We start from the raw sequence: 24,922 nt of genomic DNA on the forward strand, positions 1-24,922 counted from the left end.
GCCAACCTTCCGATAAGAAAAATTGCAATTTAAAAATCTGAAGTTATGGTAGGGTGAAGGCAAGAAAGGTTTGCTCTTCGGGAGCAGTTGAGCCAGAACGCTGAAATGCTTTGCTACGGCATCAAATGCTATAAGTTTCTTCACTATATACACAGAAATGTCAAGGAAAATGGCCCTCGTGTAACTCGGCATACCTTTCGTGCTGTACATATTATTAATACTCGCTTCGCATCGCAATCGTAAATACTAAATACCAACCGAATTTTTGGAAACATTTACGTAGGTAGCATTTATGCTAGCTAAAATTTTAACGGTAATATTTGGACTTAGCGCTCTTTCCGTGTATACTTTTTGTATCAATGCTTCCATGCTAAAATACGGTCCGTGTGTGTACAGGTCTACTGAAGAGGTTGGCAACACTACTACTGATTTTGCACGTGAAAAGGTGCTTGTTTACGCAATCTGTGTGTTTACGTTAGAACCTTCTATGTACCTTGGTTACAACCGTCGTGTGGTCAATGTTCACGGTTGAAGTAAGTATATAATTGTTCGATTTGATTGATTGATTTCGTTAAGTTTCGTAGTTTTCTGCCACTTTTGGGTAATCGCGAATATAAGGTTGATTAATGATATGATGATATTGATAAAGGAAGAATCGTACCCGCAACCCCCTTGGCGTAGTAACAAACTGTGTTTCTTCGATGGGTACTGTAATAATCAAGGTTATTAAAAGTAAAGGTTGGGCCAATCCGTTGTTTACTCGTGATGACGAAACGACGGTAAGAAGTGAATTTATCAATGAAATAAATTCCAAATCTATGCGCTAGTGTTGCACTATGCAGATAGGAAAACCATACCAGAAACTGAACACACGAAATCGAGTACACAAATGAGCATTTCCACCCATTTACATTTTGTGGCTTTCGACAAATTGAAAATAAATATCGATAGGTACTTATTGTTATGCGGGACAGGGGATTTTTTTTTTAAATCCCGTCATTCGGGACGGGAAATATTCGCAATTTCTCGACTAGTCGGGAAATTTTCGGGACGGGAAATTTCCGAAATTTTCCGACACTCTGTAAATTTCAAATTCTACACGTCATTTTCACCTTAAGTGATTGTCTTTGTATTTCTGGAATGAAAACTAACAATTTCCGATAAGTTCCTTGCACTTGCAATGTAGAAAAGAAAAGAATTAATACCGTTTTGAAATGACCATTCGGTATTTCCCGACTGCTCGGGATCCAGAAAAGTAGGGAAGTCATTTGCTGAAGTTGGGATCGGGACAGAATTTTTCTTTCCGATCCCGGTCCCGACTTTTCTAGATACCGCACACCACTTGTTATTATTATTTATTACAAGATACATCTTCCAAGTACGTTGATCATAATGTACTGTGTATACCAGAAAAGAAAAGTTCAAATGAGCATTTATGTACGCTATATTTACACTACGCTATGCACTTGTATTTTTTTCTTCAGTGCCCAACATGTTTCCGCGAATATATAAAAGTCTGCCTAACATGAAATGTAATATTGTACAACTTTGCTTTCACGCAAACTTGGCATAAAGTAATATTTCATTCTCACAGGCAGTGGCATGCCCAATGGTAAGTTGGTGGGGGTTATAACCCTTCCCGTTGGCCCAGTATTCCTAAAAAGAAAGAACGTCAAATGTAGCAAAAGATGGCAAAATGAGGGATGACTACCAAAAATAGTGTACGTAACCCCTCCCTTTCGAAAATCCAGGGAACGCCACTGCAGTCTCAGGTCAACATGCAAGGGCAGATTTTTTCCACCTTTCGATGTGTAGTCTTTAATTTCTGCAGTAGAAACCAAGTGTGGCTTCTTACCGATGTGTAAAATGATTAATACAACTTTTTGGTTAATAGTATAATAAAATTATTTATTTTATAGTTTGATGTTTTACTTAGGAATATATTAATTTTCAATTTACCGTTGCTACGTAATGACGGGAGGAGGGGGGGGGGGGTTCGAGACGGAGCGGCATCTGCCGCTACCTCCCAGGGCGGCAAAATTACTAGCGCCGGCCCTGGTGTACACTGTATATAACACACCTTATTACTGACTTCCTTGGCCCTGGATGTACAGGGTCAAGGAAAAACAAAGAAATGAGCATAACTTTCTCTATGGAGAAGATATTGAACCTAAACCAAAAAGAACACAAATAATAAACTCGACAATGTAAATTGATGAGATTTAGTAAATCATTTAATGAAGCGACTAATCGCAAAGGACATAATCAGCTCAGATCCTATCACTTCTTCATGGTATGTGACTTAAAGTTCCCGCCCAACCGTTTGACGGCGTTAGTGGCTATCACATCTCCTTTTCCACAGCCTGTAGTACACATCCTCATCTAGACATTGTTCTTGTTCTGGTGTTTAATATCTGCATACTGCAACACTGTCGTTTTGTCATTTCACGTGACTTTACATTGAAGTGATGGATTCACTTGGCCGGTCACACGTCATCGCAAGCAAAAACTTCAACCGTTACCATGGTTTTGGGCCAGGGCTGGTAATAATGAGAAATATAAACTTGTATCTATGATGACAACGTCACTGTTGCAATACCTGCATCTGTGGCGAAGGTCTCCATTCGAACCCTCGGCAAGTCATTGTATTTTTTGGTAACAGTTTCATACATCGGAAACAATTTCTTCAATTTTACACAAGAAACTACGGTAACATTATCGTATGAGGAAAACTGATTCCTTCAAATTTACAGGAGAAAGTACTTACGAAAATCATTTTCTGTAGCGTTGTGGAAGTTCCTGAATGTAGATTTGATCCATTTTAATGTGAATGCGTGTTGTTTTCTGCGAAAATCTCTGTCTGACACGCTGTTTCTGCTCCTGCCATTTGCTTTCTGCACGAGAGTGCAATGTTCCGTGTGTTAAGATGATGCAACCCCGTAGCCAGTGTTTCAGCCTCGCCGTGTTTTCACTAGAACATGACGTGTCGAGTATTTTGAATTATTTTTTTTAACTATGCTTGCCTAACCTAACCTTACGGAATTTTTTGGGGGGCTAACGTCAATGGTTTGCGACGTATTAGCATAATTTCAAATCCAGGCACGAAAGTAGATATTTTCCGGTGAACGAGGTTGCAACACTGCATAAATCGACAAAACATTCTCAGAACGCTCCCTAAACCAGTACGCTATCACGGCCATAATGTGTTACAGATTCGAAACAACAAGTAACAGTAAGTACTTGTAAATAGAAGAAGCAGACATTAGTTAGAAATGCATTATTTCACCTTAAGAAATGTTCCGCATTCGAAAATAACACGTTAGCGATGTAAAGAAGTCCGAAATATATGATTCGTAGGTGTTTCCCTCATACGATAATAGTACCGAAACGACTTACGGAAATGAGTTTTTCCAAGGTTTACAAGGTTCGTCGAGGTATTTTCTTTCATCGTGGAATATATTTGACCATGAAATCATGTATTTTTCAAGAGAAATATCTCACCGACGCACAATTGCCATTGCTTTCATTTGCTTGCCCTGATGCGTACGTTTGATGACGTAAGCCCCTGTCATTGTTTCAACCCCCCCTTTTTTTACTATGCTTGCCTAACGTAACCAAACCTAACCTTATCGGAAATGGTTCGTGGGGCTATCCGTGAATGGTTTGTGGTGCTATCCGTGTATGGTTCGTGGGGCTATCCGCTACCTGTACATAATGTACAATTTGCACAAGTGACGAACACAATAGTAGGTATTTTTCGGTGAAGGATGTTGGAAACACTGCATGCCCACTATGGTAGTCAAGATTTGCCTGCCATATTCTGTGTTATGGAAGCGAAAATAGGAGTCAAAGAAATTACTCTCTATGTGAAAAATTGTGTTGTTTTTTTTCGTGTAAAAAGCATAATGGCACCTTGAACTATGTTCTGCAATACACAATTGGTAAGTACGAACCATGCGAAACACAAAATATCCAATTTTAATGTGTCTCCGATCTATGAAACTGGTACCCTATTTGTTTCATCCTAATTGTCACGAAGTAACAAATATCTGAAATGGAAAGATAGATTCTGGGGGAACTTCAGCATACCATACTCTTATCCCAGATTCTGGTCGAAGTTCAGCATACTATACTCTTATCCCACGTATGTATCTTCCCTCCACTCGTTTCTTCTTTCATGTCATGCTTATTTTCTGGCAATATTTTTTTATACTATTTTCACCCAGTGGGAAGAATATTTTTTTTTATTTATATATTTTTGAGGGAATAATAACTGAAGACAATGCTTTCATAATTTTGTCCCAACAAAATTCACCAATGGTCCTGCACCAAGCATTGGGCTCCGACTACAGAATGCATGCAGGGTCGAGTATCCTGGGCAAAGCATAACAACTTTTCTCCTGAGATTTTGGCCTGTGTTGCCATCCACCCCCGTGGGTAAATTGGGAGTTCTACAGATGAGAACCCTGTCATAGAAAACCTACAACAATGGCTGGCGATTTGTCATGCAGACCACAAATCACCTTGTAACTGGTTGGTTTCAGTACGTGGATACTCCTACTTCATACTGTTTTTACCTGGCTCTTTCAACCACAGTGTGTTCCATATATTAACATATGTTACAGTTAGTGGTGTATTCTGAAAATTTCACCTGGTTTACTGCAGAAATTCTTATTTATTGCTTATATTTATTATATAACCCATCTAAATTATTTAGATGTTAGACATAAATCACCAATGCAGACGTGCTAGTAAAACGAAGCATACTTAATATCTCCAAAATTAAATCCTTGGAATAGAATCCAGCTAAAAGTGGTATTCGACATAAGGCAAGACTAGAAATTCTTAACTTCAGTTTTTCCATAAATGTCTTTATTTTTCATAAAATCTCTCTTTTTACCTAAAATTGAATCTAGATTAAGAGAAATTTCCCTTCATGTAGTAACACTGCCTCTGCCAAGAATGGCACAGAAAGCAGGAAGAAACAAGAAGTCTTCTACTGCCAACCATGAGTGCAGCAGTGGAACTGACACCTGGAGGCACCCTCCATGTGTACAATCGGGAGGGAAACCTGGTCGTCAATAGTGTACATAAACCAAAGTCTTGAAGTTATTCTTGAAGCTTTACTGGCAGCGAATATTGAAGAGGTTTTCTCGGGCAATCAGTCACCTGATTGGCCCACCATGTACACTGGACCCCTCCCACATCAAATACATATAGCTTCACCCTAACATATCTCTGCACTTCAATCCCTGAAGATGAGGTTGACATTATCTCTCGAAAGCTTATCCAGAAATCACCTGGCTGATTGCCTGAGAAAACGTCTTCAGTCTTGAAGTTCTTCTTGAACTTCAAATAATTTACTTAAATTATGGTTTAGTAACTTGTTTTAGTAGTTGCATAATATACAGGGTGGCATGGAGCAGACTGACCTTTCAAATTCAAATACCGTGTCAGTTGCAATTCAGCATTCGAAAATGCAACAATGTGTTACCTGTGTTATTACAAAACTAAGTCTGTGACAGAAATTGAGTGTGTCTATAGACAACAGTTCAATGTTGGTCAACATGAACATTTTCTGTCTCGGAATGCCATATTAGGTAATGGTTCAGGTTGTTTTATGATTTCTCCTAGCACAAAGACTAATTATTGTAGAATTTTGGAAATCATTGTCACACAAAATTTGAATATTGCTTAGAGTAATGAGCACTGTTTGGACTCGAAAAAAAAATTATGTTGGAAAAAAAAACAACTTGAAAATTACCTTACGCACTTCTCATGAACAAGATATTCTCCGTCGACAAGTGACAGTAAATATCGTAGAAGTAAATCGGAACCTTAGTAGAATGCATTTAGGGACTTTTTTTTTTTAATGCTAAGGGAACCAAACCTAACCTGCCTAACCTAACCACGAAGCATATATTGAACAAAATCTTAAGTAATCTCTAAAACTCCGCAGTATGTGTTAACAGACGTACATCGAAATCGAACCATGTAAAAATTGCATTCGTAGCATGATGAAATCGCAATAAAACAAAGGAACTTGAGCCCCATAGGGGCTTGGGTGATGTTCGGTGAACAATGTATATTCATTCATTCATTCATTGTTTTCTGCCTAATTGGCAGGTTTTTCACTGCAATCTCCAGCTTTCCCTGTTCTCTGCCTTACGCTTCGTAATAGCATACGACCCAGTTAATTTAATATCATCCATAAGCTGATATCTCTTTCTTCCACGGACTTTTCTTCCTTCAACCATTCCCTCCAAGGCATCTCTTAGCAGGCAGTTTCTTCTTAGACAGTGTCCTAACCAGTTTCTTTTCCTCTTCTTGATGGTCTCCAGTATAGATCTTTTTTCACCAACTCTTTTCAGTACGGCTTCGTTTCTTACCTTGTCCGTCCATTTTACACGCTCCATTTTTCGCCATGTCCACATTTCAAAAGCTTCGAGTCGTTTCTCTTCATTTCTTCTCAACGTCCAGGTTTCTGCACCATATAGTGCTACACTCCACACAAAACATTTCACTAATCTCTTCCTTAGACCTATGTCCATGGGTCCACAAAAAACATTTTTTCTTCTATTGAAAGCTTCTTTTGCTATTGCGATTCTCATTTTCACTTCTTGGTTGCAGCTCATGTCACTGCTTATAGTGCATCCGAGGTACTTGAAGCTATCCACTTGCTGGATTCTTTCACTGTTTGCTCTCACATTAATATTCCTTGGTTTCCGTCCTATAACCATTGCCTTTGTCTTCTTTACATTAATCTTCATCCCATACTGCTCACAGCTGCTGTTTAACTCTTCTAACATACTATTTATGGTTATTTCATCCTCAGCGAATAATGCCATGTCATCAGCAAATCTTATGCAGTTTATTCTTCTTCCTCCTAATTTGACACCTCCTGTGCCCTGGAAACAAGTTTTCACTATATCTTCTAAATAAATATTAAACAAAGTAGGCGATAGGCAGCATCCTTGTCGTACTCCTCTTCCAATTTCACAGCCTTCTGTCATTTCGTCTCCTGTTCTCACTTTAACTCGTTGATTCATGTATAAGTTGCTTAGAAGTCTTCTCTCTTTCCAATCTACACCAATTTTCTTCAGAATTTCTAAAAGTTTAACCCAATTCACTCTATCAAAGGCTTTCTCCAGGTCTACAAATACTACAAACACCTCCTTTCCTTTCTCTAAATATCTTTCCCCAATGGTCCTCAGTAAACCAATTGCATCCCTTGTACCTCTTCCTTTCCTGAAACCAAACTGTTCTTCCTCTAACTCGCCACTGACCTTCGAGTATAGGCGTCTGTTCAGAATTCTTAGAAGAATTTTTGCCGAGTGAGATATCAAGCTGATTGTCCTGTACTCAGAACATTTTCTGGCATTGCTTTTCTTCTGCAGAGGCACCAAAACAGTCTCCGTGAAATCTTGTGGCCAATCCCCTTTCTCATAGATTTCATTGCATAAGTGCAGTATTTCTCTTTTTCCATCTGCCAGGCATTTGATAAGTTCAACAGGAATTTCATCAGTGCCCGTTGCTTTCCCATTCCTCATTTCTTTGAGTGCTTGCTCAAATTCTTCATTCAGGATATAGTATCCTTTCTCATCGTCAGGCACGTCGTCTTCATTTTCTACATTCAGACTGTCTGGGCGATTCTCTTTCTGGTAGAGCTCTTCAACGTACTTTCCCCCACACATTCGATATTCCTTTTTTGTCTGTGATTTCACATCCTTCCTCGTCTTCTATCATCCACATTGTTTTCCATTTCTTCTTTTGGAAGCCCGAGCAGTTTACTTCACGATACATCAAGTTATACCTTCCTCTTTTTTCCAGTTCTTCAATTTCTTCACATTTTTGTTTCATCCATTGTTCTTTTGCCCTGTCAGTTTCTCTTCTTAGCTGGTTATTCAGTATCTTGTAATTATGTCTTCCCTCTTCTGTATTTACATTCTTCCATTTTCTCCGTTCCTCCATTTTTTCCAGCATACTTTCAGTAATCCATGGTTTCTTTGCACTTTTCCTTTCCCTGTAGCCTATTGTTTCATCCACTGCCTTCTGTAAGCAGCTTTTTATTCCATCCCACATCTCATCCTTATTGTTACAACTAGCTTTAAACTTATTATAGTTTCCTTGGAAATGTTCTGCAATTTTTTTGTTTTTATCTTGTTTTCAATTTTTTTATATAATGTGTGAAGTGTGTGGGAGTAAGAAAGTGCGGAACCTACCGCATGCTTGATTACGGGAACTTAAACCCACAAGTAAATTCGGGAACGTCCCGAGAGGTGGTAAATTCGGGAACGTCTCGAGAGGTGAGCCAGGCTCTTTGCTTGGGCATTGCCACGAGAAGAGAACAGTCGTCATCAGAGAGTCGTCGTGAGAGGAACCGTGACACACGCGCGTGGTTACAAGTGCGCTGTAGAGACAGTCTACAGCCGAATAGACAGTCCTTCGTGTATATTGTTTAGTTATTGTATAGTCCTTCGTATATGTGTATTATATACATTAAATGTATGTATATATCGTCTTTGTGTGTCTGTTACTTAACCAGACACCGTGCAAGAACTGATGAATTTAGGATAATTCGGGCCAGGGTGGAGTTCAGCCAGTTAGACAATGTAGTGCGGGGCTTTCTGGAAACTGACACTCAACAGGTGAAGAAATTTGAAGAAACGTATCATGACTATTAAAAACTCAAAGAAGTCATTGTGGCTATTGATGAGGATGTACGGCAACTTCCTGACAAACTTATGTAAATGGAGGCCATCTGCCTGATGTAGTTTTAAAAAAAATAAGCTTGTAATCCGTAAAAAATAAATAGCATACTTAGATTTATTTGTAGACTGTTTCACTTACTTTTCCTTGTTTTCATATGTTATCTATGACTATTTGAAATGTGTCAGTGGGCTCAATGCCACCTTGTATGATGAGCAATTACCTTTATATTATAGCTAAATGTATAAAAATATGTTAAACAAGTTGGTTTACCAACTGTAAATGTGGTTCACCACTGGTTATGGTCGAAGTTTCTGGAGAACTATTTCAAATCATATTTGAGAATGATAAGGTGCCTGCTTAAACGTTGAAAGTTGATATCTGAGTATTGCTACTAGGATGCTATCGAAATTAATGTCTACAAGTAGCCTATACTTAAATATTATTTGGTAGGATTATTTTATGTATGTCAACATATTTTTATTAGAAGTAATTGTTTATTTCTTTTTTTTTGAATAGGCAGTATTTTGGATGAAAATTTTAAGTGGCATAGTTATTATGATCATGATAAATATCCAGAATTTTTGAATATCAAGATAATTGTGTATGTTATGAAATGAAATTCTAAAATTCAATTTAATTATTTTTCTCTTTCATTTTAGATTTTGAGTGTTTCTAAAAGTAGTTTATAGCCAAGGAACAATGCAGCAACAGATTCATTATTTGCATGCTATGCGAGGAAAGGTAATAGAAATGCACCCTCCTTTCAAAGCCATAGTATCATTTACTTACAAAGACAAACAGGAACGTGCTCTGTTAAAAGCTGAAAAGTTGGTCATTGATGGAAAACATGTAGCAGAACAGCATATGATATATGAATATGTTGGCGAAGGTGATGTGCTAATGTTTGATTGCCATGGATTTGATGAAACTAAAGCAGACAAATGTGGGTGGTTTATAACAAAAGCATGGAAGCAAGAAGTTATTGACACTGGACCAATTAATTATATTTCTGGAATAATAAACTCATCAGGCAAGGTTACCGAAGTAGCTCATCGTCATGGAATCATAACATATACAGATGCTAGTGGACGCGAGCATAATGTTAGGTTCCAAGCAAGCAAGTATTTTAACTTTGGTAAACGTCTAAATACCAAGCAGAAACTTGAAAATTTTTTAACCCTAGAAGAAACTGTTCAGTTTGATGCAATTCCCTGTGAGCCAAAGGAGAATGAAAATAATTGTGAGTGGTTTGCAACCATGGCATGGAAAGGGAAGAAACCACAGATTGATTACGATGATGAAAACAATCTTAAGGAGTTGAGTTTGGAAAATCACTTGGCTGTTATAAGGCATATTGCATTAAATCCACGTTCTGTCTTCATCCGAGGAAAGGGACAAATCATGTCGATCTTAAGCGAGGAATTTGGAATTGCAATGGGACCTGTTAAAAAGAACCATTGGCAGACAATTTTATTCCACAGGAGTTCATGCTTCTTGTTTAAATTGAACCTGTCAACTTTCAATCTAATGAAGATATTTAAAGAAGGTAAGTGTTTATTCTGTACGCATGCATATTTAAGTTCCAGTAATAACGTTTATCTTATCAATGTTAATATTCTGTGTAACATAGGCCATTCAAAACTTTTTTTTTTTGGTATATATTTGTCATAAGTTCAATGCAGATTCATGGGCACTGAAAATTACACCCATATTCAGGCAAGAGAACAGTAATGTTTGTGAGAAAGAACATAAAAAATGTGCACCAACATCATAAAATACACTATAATAAGCATTAACTGCCAGTATTGTGAATAAGTTAAGAAGCACACATCAAAGTTAGGTGGTTAACCCAGGCGTAATAATCAAAGTTAATTTGGTTTTATTTTGTTTTCATGTTAACCAAGAATGAAATGGATAAAAACAAATGCTAATTAGATGAAAGCAATGGTTTGGTGTAGATCAGAAGTGCCACCTTAATGGAGGTTTCTGAATGCAGGTTTTCTTTCGGGAAACTTTGGGGGGGGGGGAGGAGGTGATGAAAATTTCATGGAATTAATCAAACAACATTGTATGGAAGTTATACTGCATCACGAAGCATGACTGTTAATAGTAATTATTAGAGAATTGTAATGAATGATAAACATAATTTTGTGGGTGGGGACAATATCCTGTTATTACGTATCAATTTTGTGACTCAGCTGGATGCAAAGCCTTTTTCGAAATTTCTTCTTCTTTCAAACAACTGTCATGATATTCCAAATTCTAAAAATCTTGCTGAAAACATTCATGAACTGTAGTACTTTCCTCCGTGAAACTTTATTATAAATATGCAAATTATACGAGGTTTGTTCAAGGAAAAAGTTTCCCTTTTTTTTAGAGAAAGTTCGAGCACGATAAATGAAATGAAACTAGCAATGTGTTCTTTCGCCTTTCCTCTACATTTACACACAATGCAATGTTCGTGCGGCACGTGATTAGCGTGAGTCATTCAGTGAGAAACTTGTCCTGGCCATAAGTAGTAGCGAGCGAGTCATGGTGGAACAACGTGTTTTGGCGGTGTGGAGTAAAGAAGAGATTCATTCTGTGATCCGGTATGAGTGGGCAAATGGTCTTGCTCCTATCGACATCCACAGGAAGCTAGTTGTTGTTTATGGAGACTCTGTAATGTCAGTGCAAATAGTACGAAGGTGGTGCAAATCGTTTTCTGGGACGAACAAGCATATTCGATGAAGATCGGCCCGGTGGCCCATCTGTAGTCAGTGACGCAACATTGGTTGACAAAGTGGATGCACTGGTTTTGGCCAACCGTCGAATCAAGGTTTGTGAAGCAGCCGCTGATTTGAACATTTCCGCCGGGACTGCACACAAAATCATCCACGAAAAATTGGGATACGTGAAGGTTTCATCACGTTGGGTCCCACGACAACTCACTGCAGAACATCTCACGATGCGTATGACATGTTGCCTGTATTCTCTGACCCGGTACCACAATGAAGGGAACAACTTACTCTGCCGTATTGTGACTCAGGATGAGAGCTTTGTTCATCACTACACTCCAGAATTCAAATGAACGTTTTCACACTGATTTGGAGGTTCAGACAGCCGTGAAAAGTGTCCTTCGTTCCTTGGACCCTGAATTTTTTGCAGATGGCTTTCAAAAATTTGTGCAATGATGGGACAAATGCTTGTGTTGCCTTGGAAATTATGTTGATAAGAGAAAGCACCATGCTATTTAAGAAATATTTTTTTTGCAACATAGGGAAACTTTTTCCTTGAATGAACCTCGTAATTAACCTGCCATTGGTTGACATGTTAGCGCTAACATTGAAATTTATCTGCTTTTAGCTGTCTTTTGTTTTGTTATGAGTGTGAAAATATAATAGGGGGGAGTGTTCCATTCCCTTATTAGGAGATATGCTGTGATCCTGTCAACAAATTGTCGAATGACTAACATGACCAACCACAAGATTATTTTTTTCATTTGTTTATATTTTGTTTTCGTGAACTGCGTTTAAGTGACTTTATTCAAGATGGTTAATATTCATATATTGCCATGGTTAATGGATAATACAGACTAAAATTGTACGTGAAGAGCAGAGTGATATTCTTTGTCCAGATTGGTGAGAAGCAGCCTGGCATAATTTGATCATGTCAGCAACAGTGAAGTATCAGCTGTCAAAATTGACAACAAAACTGGGCCACAGTACACTGGATGTGAGAAGAAAATATTCACATAACGAACAAAAAAAAAATGATATTGAGAACCAAAAAAAAACAACGAAATTTTAAAAAATGGAGGTGTTAGCGTCACGGTAACATGTTGGCCATGGGCGTTGCCGGGTTAAGATGATTCTTCATTAAGTAATACTTTAATTATAATTGAAAAACAAAATTGATTTTCATTTCACAAATATTTAAAAATCGTGGCTTTTGTCAATCTTAAAAGAAATATCTTTGAGAGTGTAAATCTCACATTGCAATTTATTTGTAATATTATTTCAAGTTTATTGCACTCCATCTGTACCAACCTAGTCCCATTACACATGCAGCACACAAAGTAGCAGTTAAAGTACTTTCCTAATGTACGTAACATGAAGTTACTTGTAACTCTTACTTTCTGTCCTCCATGGATTCCTATGATGCTCTGTATTTAGGGCATATCAGTTCAAGTATTTTCACATTATAAAATCTGCCCATCACCTGAACTGTTCATCCATCAGTTTCGCTATGGATATAGATCACGACTGGAGACCTCCAATTCTGAATGTCTTAGTGGAAGACATAGATGTAATGAAACTGAATATGTATCCATCAACTACAGCATGGAATGCCATCCACAGACAAGAATATATACATTGAAATTACAGGGCATGATGTACGTACAATATCTGTGTGATCATAGAAGATAAGCAGTGAGACTTGATAGCAAAATTATTATGTATGCTGGATATATATTTTATATTGAAAATTTCATACTACTATGTTCCAGAGAGAGTAATATGTTTCTTTTTCTCCAGGTGACAGGATACGGTTTATTGCTGCTGGAGCTCCAAATAACTTCCCTACAAAGTGGGTGGCTTCTCAAATTTCGGTTTATGCCGATGATGAATTCCTTGAAGATGTACTCTAATTTTATTTAACAGGTAAGTAGTTCACTTCTCTTTGGTCTTGATATATGTATGGGACAGCAGAAAGCTTTTAAGAGTAAAAATCAAGTGAATTTCTAAGCAGATATCTAATGTGTATCTTAAAAAGACATTGTGTACGCAGGGGGACTGATGAGGGCTACAGCCCCTCCCGAAATTGAGAAAATCAAAATTTTCAAATGAAGGCAGCAAGGAACTCTGGGAATGGTACATGCATATCCACTTTAAATGGCCCCAATTACTATTTTTGTCTTAGAACAACTTTTAAAATTGTAATTATAAATATTTTATAATGCTTCCCACTCCTCTAGAACCCAGCTATGTATCAGCTCTACAATTCCAGTGTACCCCAGTTGTCACAACAGATAACATTAGTTGTTTTTAACGATGATTGAATAATAATCAAAATTTGCAACTGTCACCAGAGTCTCAAGTTTTGTGAAGTAATATCGAAATTCAATTAAAACAACTTTATTGCACATTGCAAAATAAAATGTTGTGTTCACTCTGAGCTCTTTTGTATCTGTAGCGCATGCTTTCAAATAATGCTATATAGCATAGCTCCATTATTGCCATTGGACTATTTATAACTGGAACACTAGGTGCAACGCTAATCGGCCGTTACGTGTTACGTGTTTTTATCTTAATAAACTGCCTTGGTCAGCAACTTATTGTTTGTAATTTTTACGTTAAGTGTGTTACCAATTATTTAAGTAATCCTCTTCGATTTAAACGATAATTTCCAAATTTCTTCATGACGTGTGCACCAATGACTGTTTCTTTCTGTGGGTATGGGAATTTTGGGCATGATTTTTTTCCCCAGTAGTCACTCAGCTGTTAGCAACGTGACGAGCCTGGTGACGAAAGAGTGGTTTTTTTTCGTTCTATGCACAGCTTCTTCTTCGATGGGGACCTGGCAACTCTGCAGGACCTTAACTTCTGGTTCCGCCTCTTTCTTCTCACACCGAGGGTCCTACTAAGTTAGCAAAAATTCCGAATTTTTCCACTGTCAGGTGAATGTTTCCTTTCTCCTTCTTTGATTTATATATATATATATATATATATATTTATATTTTATATAAAATAACCCAACTGCCAGTCTCCCTTCCACAATCCTACCTAGAGGTGTGGAGATCTTCGACCAGTGATACGGTGATGTGGGGTCAGCATGTCAAACCCCCACCATTATATGAGATTGGCAAGACTGGGTTACCCTACTCACTCGTAGCTCCCCAATTCCCTCACGATGGTGGGTGGCCACATGTCATATACACAGGCCGAGAACCCGTCATATACACAGGCCGAGAACCCAGGTGTACTCGAACCCATGCCATCCTGCAGTCAGAGCCCAAAGCACAACACCTTAGACCGAAGGGCCACTGAGTTATCATTCAAAAAGTTGTGATGATGTGTTCAATATTAACGAATTCATTCATTTCTTTACAGGTTAAAGAATTATGATAAATATTTAAAAGCAAGCATTCCATTGATGAATAGAAGAAATGTTAATTACCAGAAGTGGAATATTGTGATTTGAATCTGAAGAAGCCTTTGATATGATTCCTCTACCAGTGTGTTTGCAAAGAAATGTTTCATCTATTAACTTTTTTCTCTAGATGAGCATTTGCATGTGTGAGTGAATTAATACATAGTGATAAATCTGCTCTTTAATGAAATAAATGCCGTGTCATGTCACTAAACTCACATTTTTTGTGACTGTGAACACTAAAATAGTGATAATTTAAGATTGGTTTAGTGAACATTAAAGTGGTGTTGTTGTAACATTGGTTCATTGTGCTATGCAGGATTTTACCATACACATTTGACATTTGCATTCTATGTTTAAAATTGCAGTATTATCGTATTTTCTTTTTTCCTCACATATTACTTATTTTAAACCATTTCTTAACCATGAAGCATGTAATCGCAAGCAGGAACACCAGGAAATTTGCTTGAAAATAAAAAAATCATAATCATTGTTAATCAGTCAGAGGCTTAGTTTGTGTTGCATTCACAGCCAATGGCAGAGACTTAAGAAAAAATGTTGCCTTTTGTATGTTCCATTGTATTATGCATGTGCTGGCATTTGAATTACTTGAATAGCATGTTATGTTGAAAAAAAATTGATGCAAGATTCAGATCAATAGAAATTTACAAAAGAAATGTTACATTTTTGTACAAATTTTCACTGATTTCCAGTCACCCTTTGCTATTTTTTACATGTACTTTATTTTCATACCCCATATAATTGCAATGTTTTACAAATATGTGTGCAATATTAAAAGTGTGAGAATTGAAAATTTTGTTTTTAATTATGGAACTCTTGATTTACTGAATTATCATTGCATCAATTTGGAGTCGCTGCATACCAGGTTTTTCAGAAATAATTGAGGGTTACAAAAATTTATTGCAAGTAAAGTATTAAACTTACGTTAACGAAACCAGTCCAGAACGAACGAGGAACTCTAGAAGTTGTTTTTTTTTTTTTTTTTTTTTACACCTACAAATGTTCAATGTGCGCACCATGGGTGACACTGCACACATCGACACAATAGTCTAGTTCTTGCCACACTTGCATCAACATGGGCCTGTCGATAGTGTCTATTGCTGCGATGATACGCTCCCTCAGGCCTGCGATAGCACGTGGCATCAGTGAGACGAATACTCTGTTTTTGATGAAACCCCACAAAAAGAAGTCACAGGGTGTAAGGTCTGGTAATCTTGGGGACTAAACATTGCACAAAACGCTGAGTGATGTGGACGATTTGAATGTCACCTAACAGCAGGGATATGAACTCTCAGCTTAACAAAACATACACACACTAACTATTTGCGTTGCTTGATCGTTCTGGACTGGTTTTATTAACATTAAGTTCCATAGTTTACTTAAATAATTGAGGGGATACAAAAATTTATTTTATCTAACACCCAGTATTATTATTTTTAAAAAATCTTTTCCTGTCAGCGAGTTAAATAGTAAATAGAGCTTGCCACTATCTTTGTTCTGATACAGCAATATTATTATTTCATACTGTAAGAGTAGCTTTAAAAAAAAAATAGTAGAATCATTGTTCTGTATCATGGCTGCGTGGTCTAAGGCATCATCCTTTGGGCTCCGGCTATGGGATGCATGCAGGTTCGAGTTCCCTGCTTTTCTCTTGAGATTTCTGCCTGTGTATGCGACTGGTGACCACCCACCATTGTGAGCAAATTGGGGGGGGGGCTACAAATGAGTAGCGTAACCTGGTCACGGAAACCTACAACACGTTACCCAGTAACTGATTGGCTGATTGCTCATCTCGGCAGGCCAGTAAGGCCAGCAGTCAGTAGGTACACCCTGGCACTCCCAGGTGTTGCACCGCAGGTTATTTATTAGTAGAAACGTCGGGGGTCCTGGCTTCAAATCCCAGCCTGGGCATGGATGTTTGTGTGTCCATTCATCAATTTCATCATGTCATCACCCAACCCCATCTTCGCAAATTAGCCAAACGTGGCACAAAAAGCGAAGTAAAAAAAGGCAAATCAGTCTTATTATTAGTATAAACATTAATTTGACTAATGCTTTTGTTTTAGATCGTTTAATTAAATTAACATAGTCCTATATAAATTTTAGTTTGTAGGTGATGAAAGGTATTTTTTCGTGTGTGTGTGTGTGTATGTACCGAGAACATTTACTTGGAGGTTAAACCTGAGAGTCCTTCCTTAACCTCTAGTGGACAGGAACCTCCCACCTGTAAAGCTTCTCTGTGCAGGCAAGAAAATATAAATTATTTTGAAGAAAAAATTCGGCCACTACAATAGACCATAACTATGTACATCCAGTTCGTTTTAAGATACATAGTGGACTTGGGTTCAATACCCGGTGGAAGCACATAGTGGTTCAGATCCCACTTTAAACTGTAGGTCCAGTCCCGATTAGCCTTCCTGTGCATAAAGTAGATTTAAAACAACAATTCAATCAATAGACCAAAGTGAATGAAAAATGTAGTATGCAGCAGTGGCACATTCCTACAACCATAGAAAACTTTCTTTCAAAATAGGAGAAAATAATAACAATGTATAAGAGTGGCAGTATTCCCACCGTACCAAAAAAAAAAAAAGAAAAATCTGGAATTTCACTTCTAGCGGCCGGCCCTATGGATGCTGGATGTACCAAATTTGCATGAAAGTGCAACAGAAGACCACTGTGTGAGGGCATGTAATGCTTGTCCCAAAATTTTGAAGAAGAAAAATAGAAATTACCAACATTCTCGAAAGTCATAATTTTCAGGAAATTTTGAAAATTTGGCATTTCTCCCTGAACCTCTAATTGTCACATGTTGAAAGCATCTTCTTTTATTATTATTACATGTAAATGTGAAATATATCAGCAAAAAGTGATAGTTAAAGTGTTATAGCCAATTTTATGATCCATCGGACAATACTGTGAGGGAAAACAAATACATTTTCAATTTGCGCTTGTTAATAATCATAACAATGGATAGATTGTTTTGTAACAGTGGTAGCGTCGTTGCCTTGTAATCAAGGGGTCCCGGGTTCGATACCCAGTGGATCTCACTATAAACTGTAGATCCAATCCTGATTAGCCTTACTGTGCACAAGGTGGACTTAAAACACCAAATCAAACCAAACCAAATATTGTTCTGTAATTCGAGTATTTCATGTGTATAAAAGTGTTCACAAAATACAAAAGTGAAATATCATGTATAACAGTTGGGCTGAAAAGTTCGTAGGCTAACATAGTAAAAAATATTTTTTTGACAAAATTCGATTTTATTATTCAATATAGTTGCCTTTGAGGGCGATACAACAATTATAGCGGTCATACAATTTTTCGATGCCATTTTTATAGTACGATTTCTCTTTAGCCTCAAAATAGGCCTCAGTTTCGGCAATTACCTCTTCATCAGTGCTAAATTTCTTTCCAGCGAGCATTCTTTTAAGGTCTGCAAACAGGAAAAAGTCACTGGGGGCCTGATCTGGAGAATATGGTGGATGGGGAAGCAATTCGTAGTCTAATTCATATAATTTTGCCATCGTTTTCATTGATTTGTGACACGGTGCATTGTCTTGATGAAACAGCACTTTTTTCTTCTTCAAATGGGGCCGTTTTTTCGTGATTTCATCCTTTAAACGCTCCAACAACGCTATGTAATAATCTCAGCTATCTCGATCAACTTCACTTTACGATCATTTAAAATTATTTTGTGGACTTTTTTTATGTTTTCGTCGGTAACAGCCTCTTTGGGGCGTCCACTGCGTGCATCGTCTTCGATGCTCATTTCGCCTCGTTTAAATTTAGCAAACCCCTTCTCAACGGTTGATTTTCCTGGTGCAGAGTCCGAATAATGTTTATCAAGCCAAGCCTTGGCTTCAACAGTATTTTTTTTTTTCGCCAAAAAGCAATGCTTTATTAACACACGAAATTCTTTTTTATCAATTTTTTCACAATAACAAAAGCTGCTTCACTCACAATGCTATATCTCACGAACTAATTATCCGGCAGCTGTGAAATTTATACACGTATCTTTTGAAGGTTAGTACTAAGTAAAAATCACATGGATTTAATTCTAGTAACGCCATCTATGAGTCAGCCTACGAACTTTTCAGCCCAACTGTTAGTTGTGAAGAAATTGCACGTTAATTATTGCTGCCATTCAGAGATGATAAACATAACTTCCTGAGAATGTTAAATACACCAGTGTAGTTTAGGTACATACCTTGATGCGAGAAATGATAAATATCATGTTTTTTTCTATAAAATTAGACTTAATAAAGGAAGGAGATGAAGAATGAGTATATAATGCTATAACATGTAATCTCAGTTATGTACAACTTTTTAAATTTTCAATACATTTTTGATGCAAAGCGTCAAATCGGGGTATCGAGCTAGCCAGGGAATCGGGCTGCCTCAGCCAATCCATTTCTTTGGGTAATTTTCATCCAGCCACTGTCGCACGCCCAGGCAGAATTATTGATGGGCATCATCAACAATCATTTGATCGAGCCATTTTTCCTGCCCCAAATCTTAAATGGCATCACTTATGAACACTTTTTGAGGAACGGGATGGCAATGTTGTTTGAGGATGTGCCTCTAGCTACAAGACATGACATGATTTACCAGCATGATGGCTTCCCAGCTCGATCCCCCGATCAATTTAACGCTTTGCGACTTTTACATTTGGAGTCACATGAAAGACTTAGTTTACAAGACACCGGTAAACTAGCAAGAAGAGCTCAGGGAGAGGATCTTAACAGCTGGTCAACACATCAAGGACACCATCACATCACGAGTTACGAGACCTGCTTGCCTGCATTCGTAACGGAGTTGTCCACTTTGAGCAAGATGTGTAATGTTCTGTAATTCTATTGTTCATTGATTCCATTCACATGAAGATGAATGAAGTATTATTTCTTGTACACAAATGTGAATGTTAGCAACATCTGTACCTTGTTGGATAGCAGATTACACATGGAAGTAATTTGTACACTTCGTGTCATACCATTTTTGTTATTAATACGTTGCCAAGTAAACTAAGAGTGCATTTTTTTAATCATCACTTGTAAGTTTAGACCCACCCATTACTTACAAGTGATTGTTATTTGGGACAAACTTTTTTCTAACCAACCACTTATTTGTTAGTTCTCAGAAAATGCTGAAATATGTGCCATACAATGAGCTGTTTTTTCTAAATTCGCATTTTTATATGGAAAATTGTAATTTAAAAAAAAAACAATAGAAATTCGATTATCTCGAAAACTACTAATTTTCGGACGGGGTATCATATGGTCAAATTTATTGCAAATTGCCTCTACTTTAACCCCTTTCAGGGAATACATCTAATTACAGGTCACCCTGTATATAACTGGATGTGTATATGTGTGAGTGTGTATATACGTATGTTTGTTTCGGCATAACTCTCGAACGCCTGGAGCAATCTCAACCACACTTGGTACACGTATCACTAGCAATCAGGAAATAATACTTTTGTGTAAGACACCCCTGCCACCCTTTGTGGTGGGGTGGGAAGGGGTGACTTGTAAAAATAATCCAAAACGACCGATATTAAATTTCGCACAGACATCCGTGACTAGGCAATCCTGCACAACGATAGTGTTTCTCGGGTTCTCTAACATTCAGGCTGTGTTGTAAAAACTACCCATATTAGTGTGGAATCCATAGTTTTCATGACACTCCCAATGCAGCTCAACTTCAAGTTTATCACGTATCGGCATGGGGGTCAGGGGGGGTGAAAATAAAATTCCACAAATGACCTAGATTAGTGTCGAATCCCTAGTTTTCGGAGTCTCGAAGCTAATTGGTGACATTCATGATCACATTTAAAATTAGTTACATTTCACACTATAGTTAGACTTCATTATTTTCCTATCTAATACAAGATTGGGATAAATAAATACCCATGCAATGATGGGCAATCAGCTATCTTTGAAGACTGCTCTGGTATTGTATTTCAGTATGGAGGATTAAACAGAAACTTTATTTTTCACATTCAAAAGATCAAGATTCTGATGTTACTTTCCAAACTCTGTCCTGACTGTATTTATGGATAAAAAAAATTCTTGAGAAGTGTTTTTGGGGCTACCATTGTTATAGTAAGAGACTTTTAAATACGTTGAGCAGGGGCGGGAAATCAAAAAGAGGGCAATTAACAAATGTTTTGACCTTGCTAACTGCTGTAAAATTACAGCTTTTTAGCTGATATCTTTTATAGCAGCTAGAAAACTCTTATGACAGGTTTGGTATGCATTTCAATGTTATTATTTGGATAGAGTTCAACATATTCAGAAAGCAAAAAAGAAAACTCCGGTACATATCTTTGAAGCTTGTAGGATTTGGTATTGACAGCTTTGAAGTATGTTGTGTTGTTGGTGATCAATCTCTCCATTTACTGGGATGGTCCAACCACTGGAAGTCTAAATTGTTCAAATAATCAGTGATAAATCGATGTGTTCATTGGGTTGAACCAGTACAATGTGTACAAAACATGTAGAAAGCAATTTGGACTGTACTGCCAACAATATCTGAAAATAATCTTCCACTGTTTCATCATGCCTTCCTAGATGTCACTATGCACCTCCCCTCTGCTAAGAAGGTCGGAAATCCCTACGTGTGGCACGGACCTAACTATCTGTGGAGAAAAACTCTGTGAAATGACATTCATTGAGCATTTGATGCCTATCCCTGGTTTCTACTACAACAGAAAGATGTCATAGTGATATTTGTAGAAGTCCTGCATTCTATAATGAATTAGTTTGTGCCTACCAGGAAAGTTCTGCAAAACATTCCATTTGGGTTGACGAACGAAATTATCCTTCTCTTGGAAAACAAGAACCAGGCTTGGAACTTGGAGGAACAGTACCCGAATGATATATGTGCAAAACGCTTTGTGATATTTGGAGATGTTCAAAGTATTTACTCATAAAGATCATGTTAATAGCATAACAAAAGGGTGTATTACTGATCCAAAGAAGTTCTACTCATTATTAAATCCAAGAGAGTCAAATCAAGTCAATAAAGCCAAACTGTCATGTGTCTGTGGAAGTTGTATATAATTCTGATGCTATTGTTGGGAATGTGAGTGAACTTTCTAATATGTTTTTTTCATGAACATTTCTTGCCAAAGACAGTTTCTGAACCTGTTCCTCATGTAACGTCTGTTAGTTCACACACTCTCTGACTAAAACCTGTCGTGAAGAAGTAAAATCTCCTTACCTTTTAGCTGTTGCACAAGTCCGTAGTCCCCTATGAAATTCCCACAATTTTTCTTCACAAATCTGCTGACAGTCTTAGCATTTAAGGGTTAAGTTCTGCAATACAACTTTCAGACACTCAAGAAATGATAGTTTCATGCTATAAATCTGAAAACTATTACATCATGGAGAATTCCGAAGTTTTGGGCAATCTGCTATGCTTGAAACAACCACTGCACATGGCCCATGTATAAGGGTCGTTCAAGGTTGACCGGGATTTTCGTACGTAAAAAATCGATGAATAGCCGGACCATGATGAAATGTGCGGGTGACGTAATGTATTCCTTCGCGAGTAACTAGCGCCCGGCATGACGTATTTCGCGCATGAGCAGCAGTTGCAGCGAACATGGCGGCAAGCAGTCAGTGTGTCTGTGGCTGTGGAGCAGCAGTGTGTAATCAAATTTCTCGTGAAGGAGAAAGTGAAACCAGCTGAGATTTTCAGACGATTGCAAGCACAGTATGGTGAACAAACGATGTCGTGGACAAGAGTGTACGAATGGTGTGAGCAGTTTCGCGAAGGATGGGAGCTGGTGACAAATGAAGCGCATGGACACATTCGCCCGACTGCAGTCACACCAGTGAATATCGCACATGTTGAGCAAATGATTCTTGAGAACCGGCGAGTAACAGTGCGGGATATTGCTGCCGAGGTGAATATCAGTGTCGGGAGTGTTGAGACACCGCAAAATCTGTGCAAGGTGGGTTCCCCGCCAGCTGACATTCAATCAGAAGTGGACACGCAGGACGGTCTGTGAACAGCTTCTGAATCGGTTTCGAGCAGAAGGTGATGAATTGTTGCAATCCATCATCACGTGTGATGAAACATGGTTGCACAATTCAACCCCAGAGACCAAAAGATGCAGCATGGAGTGGCGGCATAAAGGTTCCCCGCCCTCGAAGAAAAGCAAAATGCAGCTGTCTGCTGGAAAGATCATGGCAAGTGTCTTCTGGGACATGAAGGGCGTTATCCATGTGGATTTTCTGGACAAAGGGAGCACGATTAATGCCCAGTATTACTCCACATTGTTAAGTGGTGCTGTAAGAAAGTCCATTCGCAAGAAAAGACCTGGGATGTTGTCTGGAAATATCATTCTTCTCCATGACAATGCCCGCCCTCACACGGCCAATGTGACAAGAACAACTCTGGCCGACATGCGCTGGGAAGTTCTGCCCCATCCCTCCTACAGTCTGGATTTAGCCCCCAGTGATTATCATTTGTTTGCACCCCTTAAAGACCATCTGGGAGGGAAGAAATTCACGACAGACAAAGCACTGCGGAGCGATGTCCTCCAGTGGCTACAACAACAACCAAGTTCTTTCTACGCCAAAGGAATTCGGGAGCTGCCAGAACGATGGCAACGGTGCCTCGGCACGCATGGAGAATACTTTGAAAAACTGACATAGTTTGGTGTTTCTTCTGCTACCTATTTCCTCTGCAGAAATAAAAGTCCCGGTCAACTTTGAACGACCCTTGTACATACGTATTTTAGAAAAGCTAATTGTAAGTAATCCAAACAATCTTCCTGAATATGCCACCACTTTCTGGTTAAACAGTAATGCGTAAGAAGTAAATAAATACAATATTAATCTTAATGTATATACAACTCTTTTATTTTCATATTTAAACATATATTTTTTTGTGAAAATTGAAACTTTGTATTGTTACTTCTTAAAGTAACGGTAACTGGAACTAAGGTACTTTAGAGTGAACTTACTTTTAAAATGTAACTTGCTGAAATTTGTAAGAATCCTTAGTTATGAAAGTGAAACATTCTTAGAAAAGGTAACCAACAGAAAAGAGGTAACAAATGTTACTGCCTCATATAGTATTCTGCCCAACACACTCCACACGCCAAAGAAAGTATTGCTTGTGCACAGATGCCTCCATGTGTACCAATCCCTTTTCTATAACCCAATCTCTTCATTACTCCAAAACTGGGGAAATAATTGGTTATCCAGGTTACCATTTCCAAATTATATCTTATCTGCTAAAGATGACATCCATAATGAAAACATGCATTATTTTTGTCACAATGGCATTTTCATCATTTGAAGAAGTCTTTAAGATTTAATAAATATATATACACATGCAAAAACTACATAATTCATTTTTGTAGTCCGTTTCACCAACTATGTAGTACTTATCAAAAGCCGTAGCACAACAAGATAAATGTCCACTAATGCATTCTCTTCATATAGCCATTTTGTCACCCAGTCTTGAGCTTCAACAAACAAAAAATGTTCCGTTTCTGTTTCATCTTGCGCTATACAGCTTCCTCACAGTGTTCTTCAAACTTTTACACAGTTAACTTCTAAATCTTTATCACCTAGCAGATTCCTGAAAAACATAGATACATTTTAGAAATTCTAAAACATCTTATTGTTTAATAACTTATTGTTATTAGAAAGAAAATATACTTCCAGCTTACAACATCAATTAAGTCTTTCAGAAGGTGTGATCTATAATATTTGCTTTCCCCACATAATTTGGGGAGATGGGAGATAATGCTTCTTCGTCATCTGAGAGTGGAAATCTCCAGACTCCTCGGGCCATGGAGCTACTTCAAACGAGGGCTCCAAGTGAGGGTCAATTCGGAAATATGGTATCTCCCAGATAGCAAAATTTTCGCAAAGCATCGTCCCAGTTGTCTCATTGTCATCATGTTAAATGGTAGGAGCCTCCCCCCCCCCCCCTCCCAAGCTAATCTCAAGGCTGGACCAAACATCTCCCAGCTAATATTTTCCACTTCAGGTGCTGCTTCAAACATTTGAAAATTCATGGCAAATACTTG

General features: G+C 37.9%; 2 protein-coding genes across 4 annotated transcripts in view; one reads left to right on the forward strand and one right to left on the reverse strand.

The window, feature by feature from the left end:
• The first annotated feature begins 8 nt into the window (after positions 1–8).
• LOC145992055 (uncharacterized) lies at positions 9–15,651 on the forward strand. Of its 2 annotated transcripts, none has more exons than XM_083128216.1 (4): positions 9–279; positions 9,372–10,258; positions 13,230–13,355; positions 14,805–15,651. In XM_083128216.1, exons 2-3 carry the CDS (start codon positions 9,412–9,414, stop codon positions 13,340–13,342), a joined length of 960 nt encoding a protein of 319 aa, XP_082984342.1. In that variant the 5' UTR covers positions 9–279; positions 9,372–9,411; the 3' UTR covers positions 13,343–13,355; positions 14,805–15,651. The 2 variants fall into 2 exon arrangements, with proteins under 2 accessions (XP_082984342.1, XP_082984341.1); XM_083128215.1 differs by lacking the exon at positions 9–279 and adding an exon at positions 296–533.
• An 8,084-nt stretch (positions 15,652–23,735) lies between these two features.
• Positions 23,736–24,922, reverse strand: part of LOC145992668 (uncharacterized) — a 51,660-nt gene continuing 50,473 nt past the window's right edge. For both annotated transcript variants that reach the window (XM_083129041.1, XM_083129042.1), the window contains exon 3: positions 23,736–24,468. In XM_083129041.1, the coding sequence (XP_082985167.1) occupies positions 24,454–24,468 (15 nt within the window). In that variant the 3' untranslated portion in view covers positions 23,736–24,453. The remainder of the gene's footprint in view (positions 24,469–24,922) is intronic.

The sequence above is a fragment of the Lepisma saccharinum genome, chromosome 9 (genome assembly GCF_977018435.1).
Source record: "Lepisma saccharinum chromosome 9, izLepSacc3.1, whole genome shotgun sequence".
In the NCBI taxonomy this organism is placed as follows: Eukaryota; Metazoa; Arthropoda; class Insecta; order Zygentoma; family Lepismatidae; genus Lepisma; species Lepisma saccharinum.

Excerpts from the sequence above, each read along its gene's own strand:
- LOC145992055 (XM_083128216.1), top strand. The coding sequence starts at position 9,412 with ATGCAGCAACAGATTCATTATTTGCATGCTATGCGAGGAAAGGTAATA. Across the intron at positions 10,259-13,229 it reads AATGAAGATATTTAAAGAAG|GTGACAGGATACGGTTTATT; the intron begins GTAAGTGTTTAT and ends CTTTTTCTCCAG.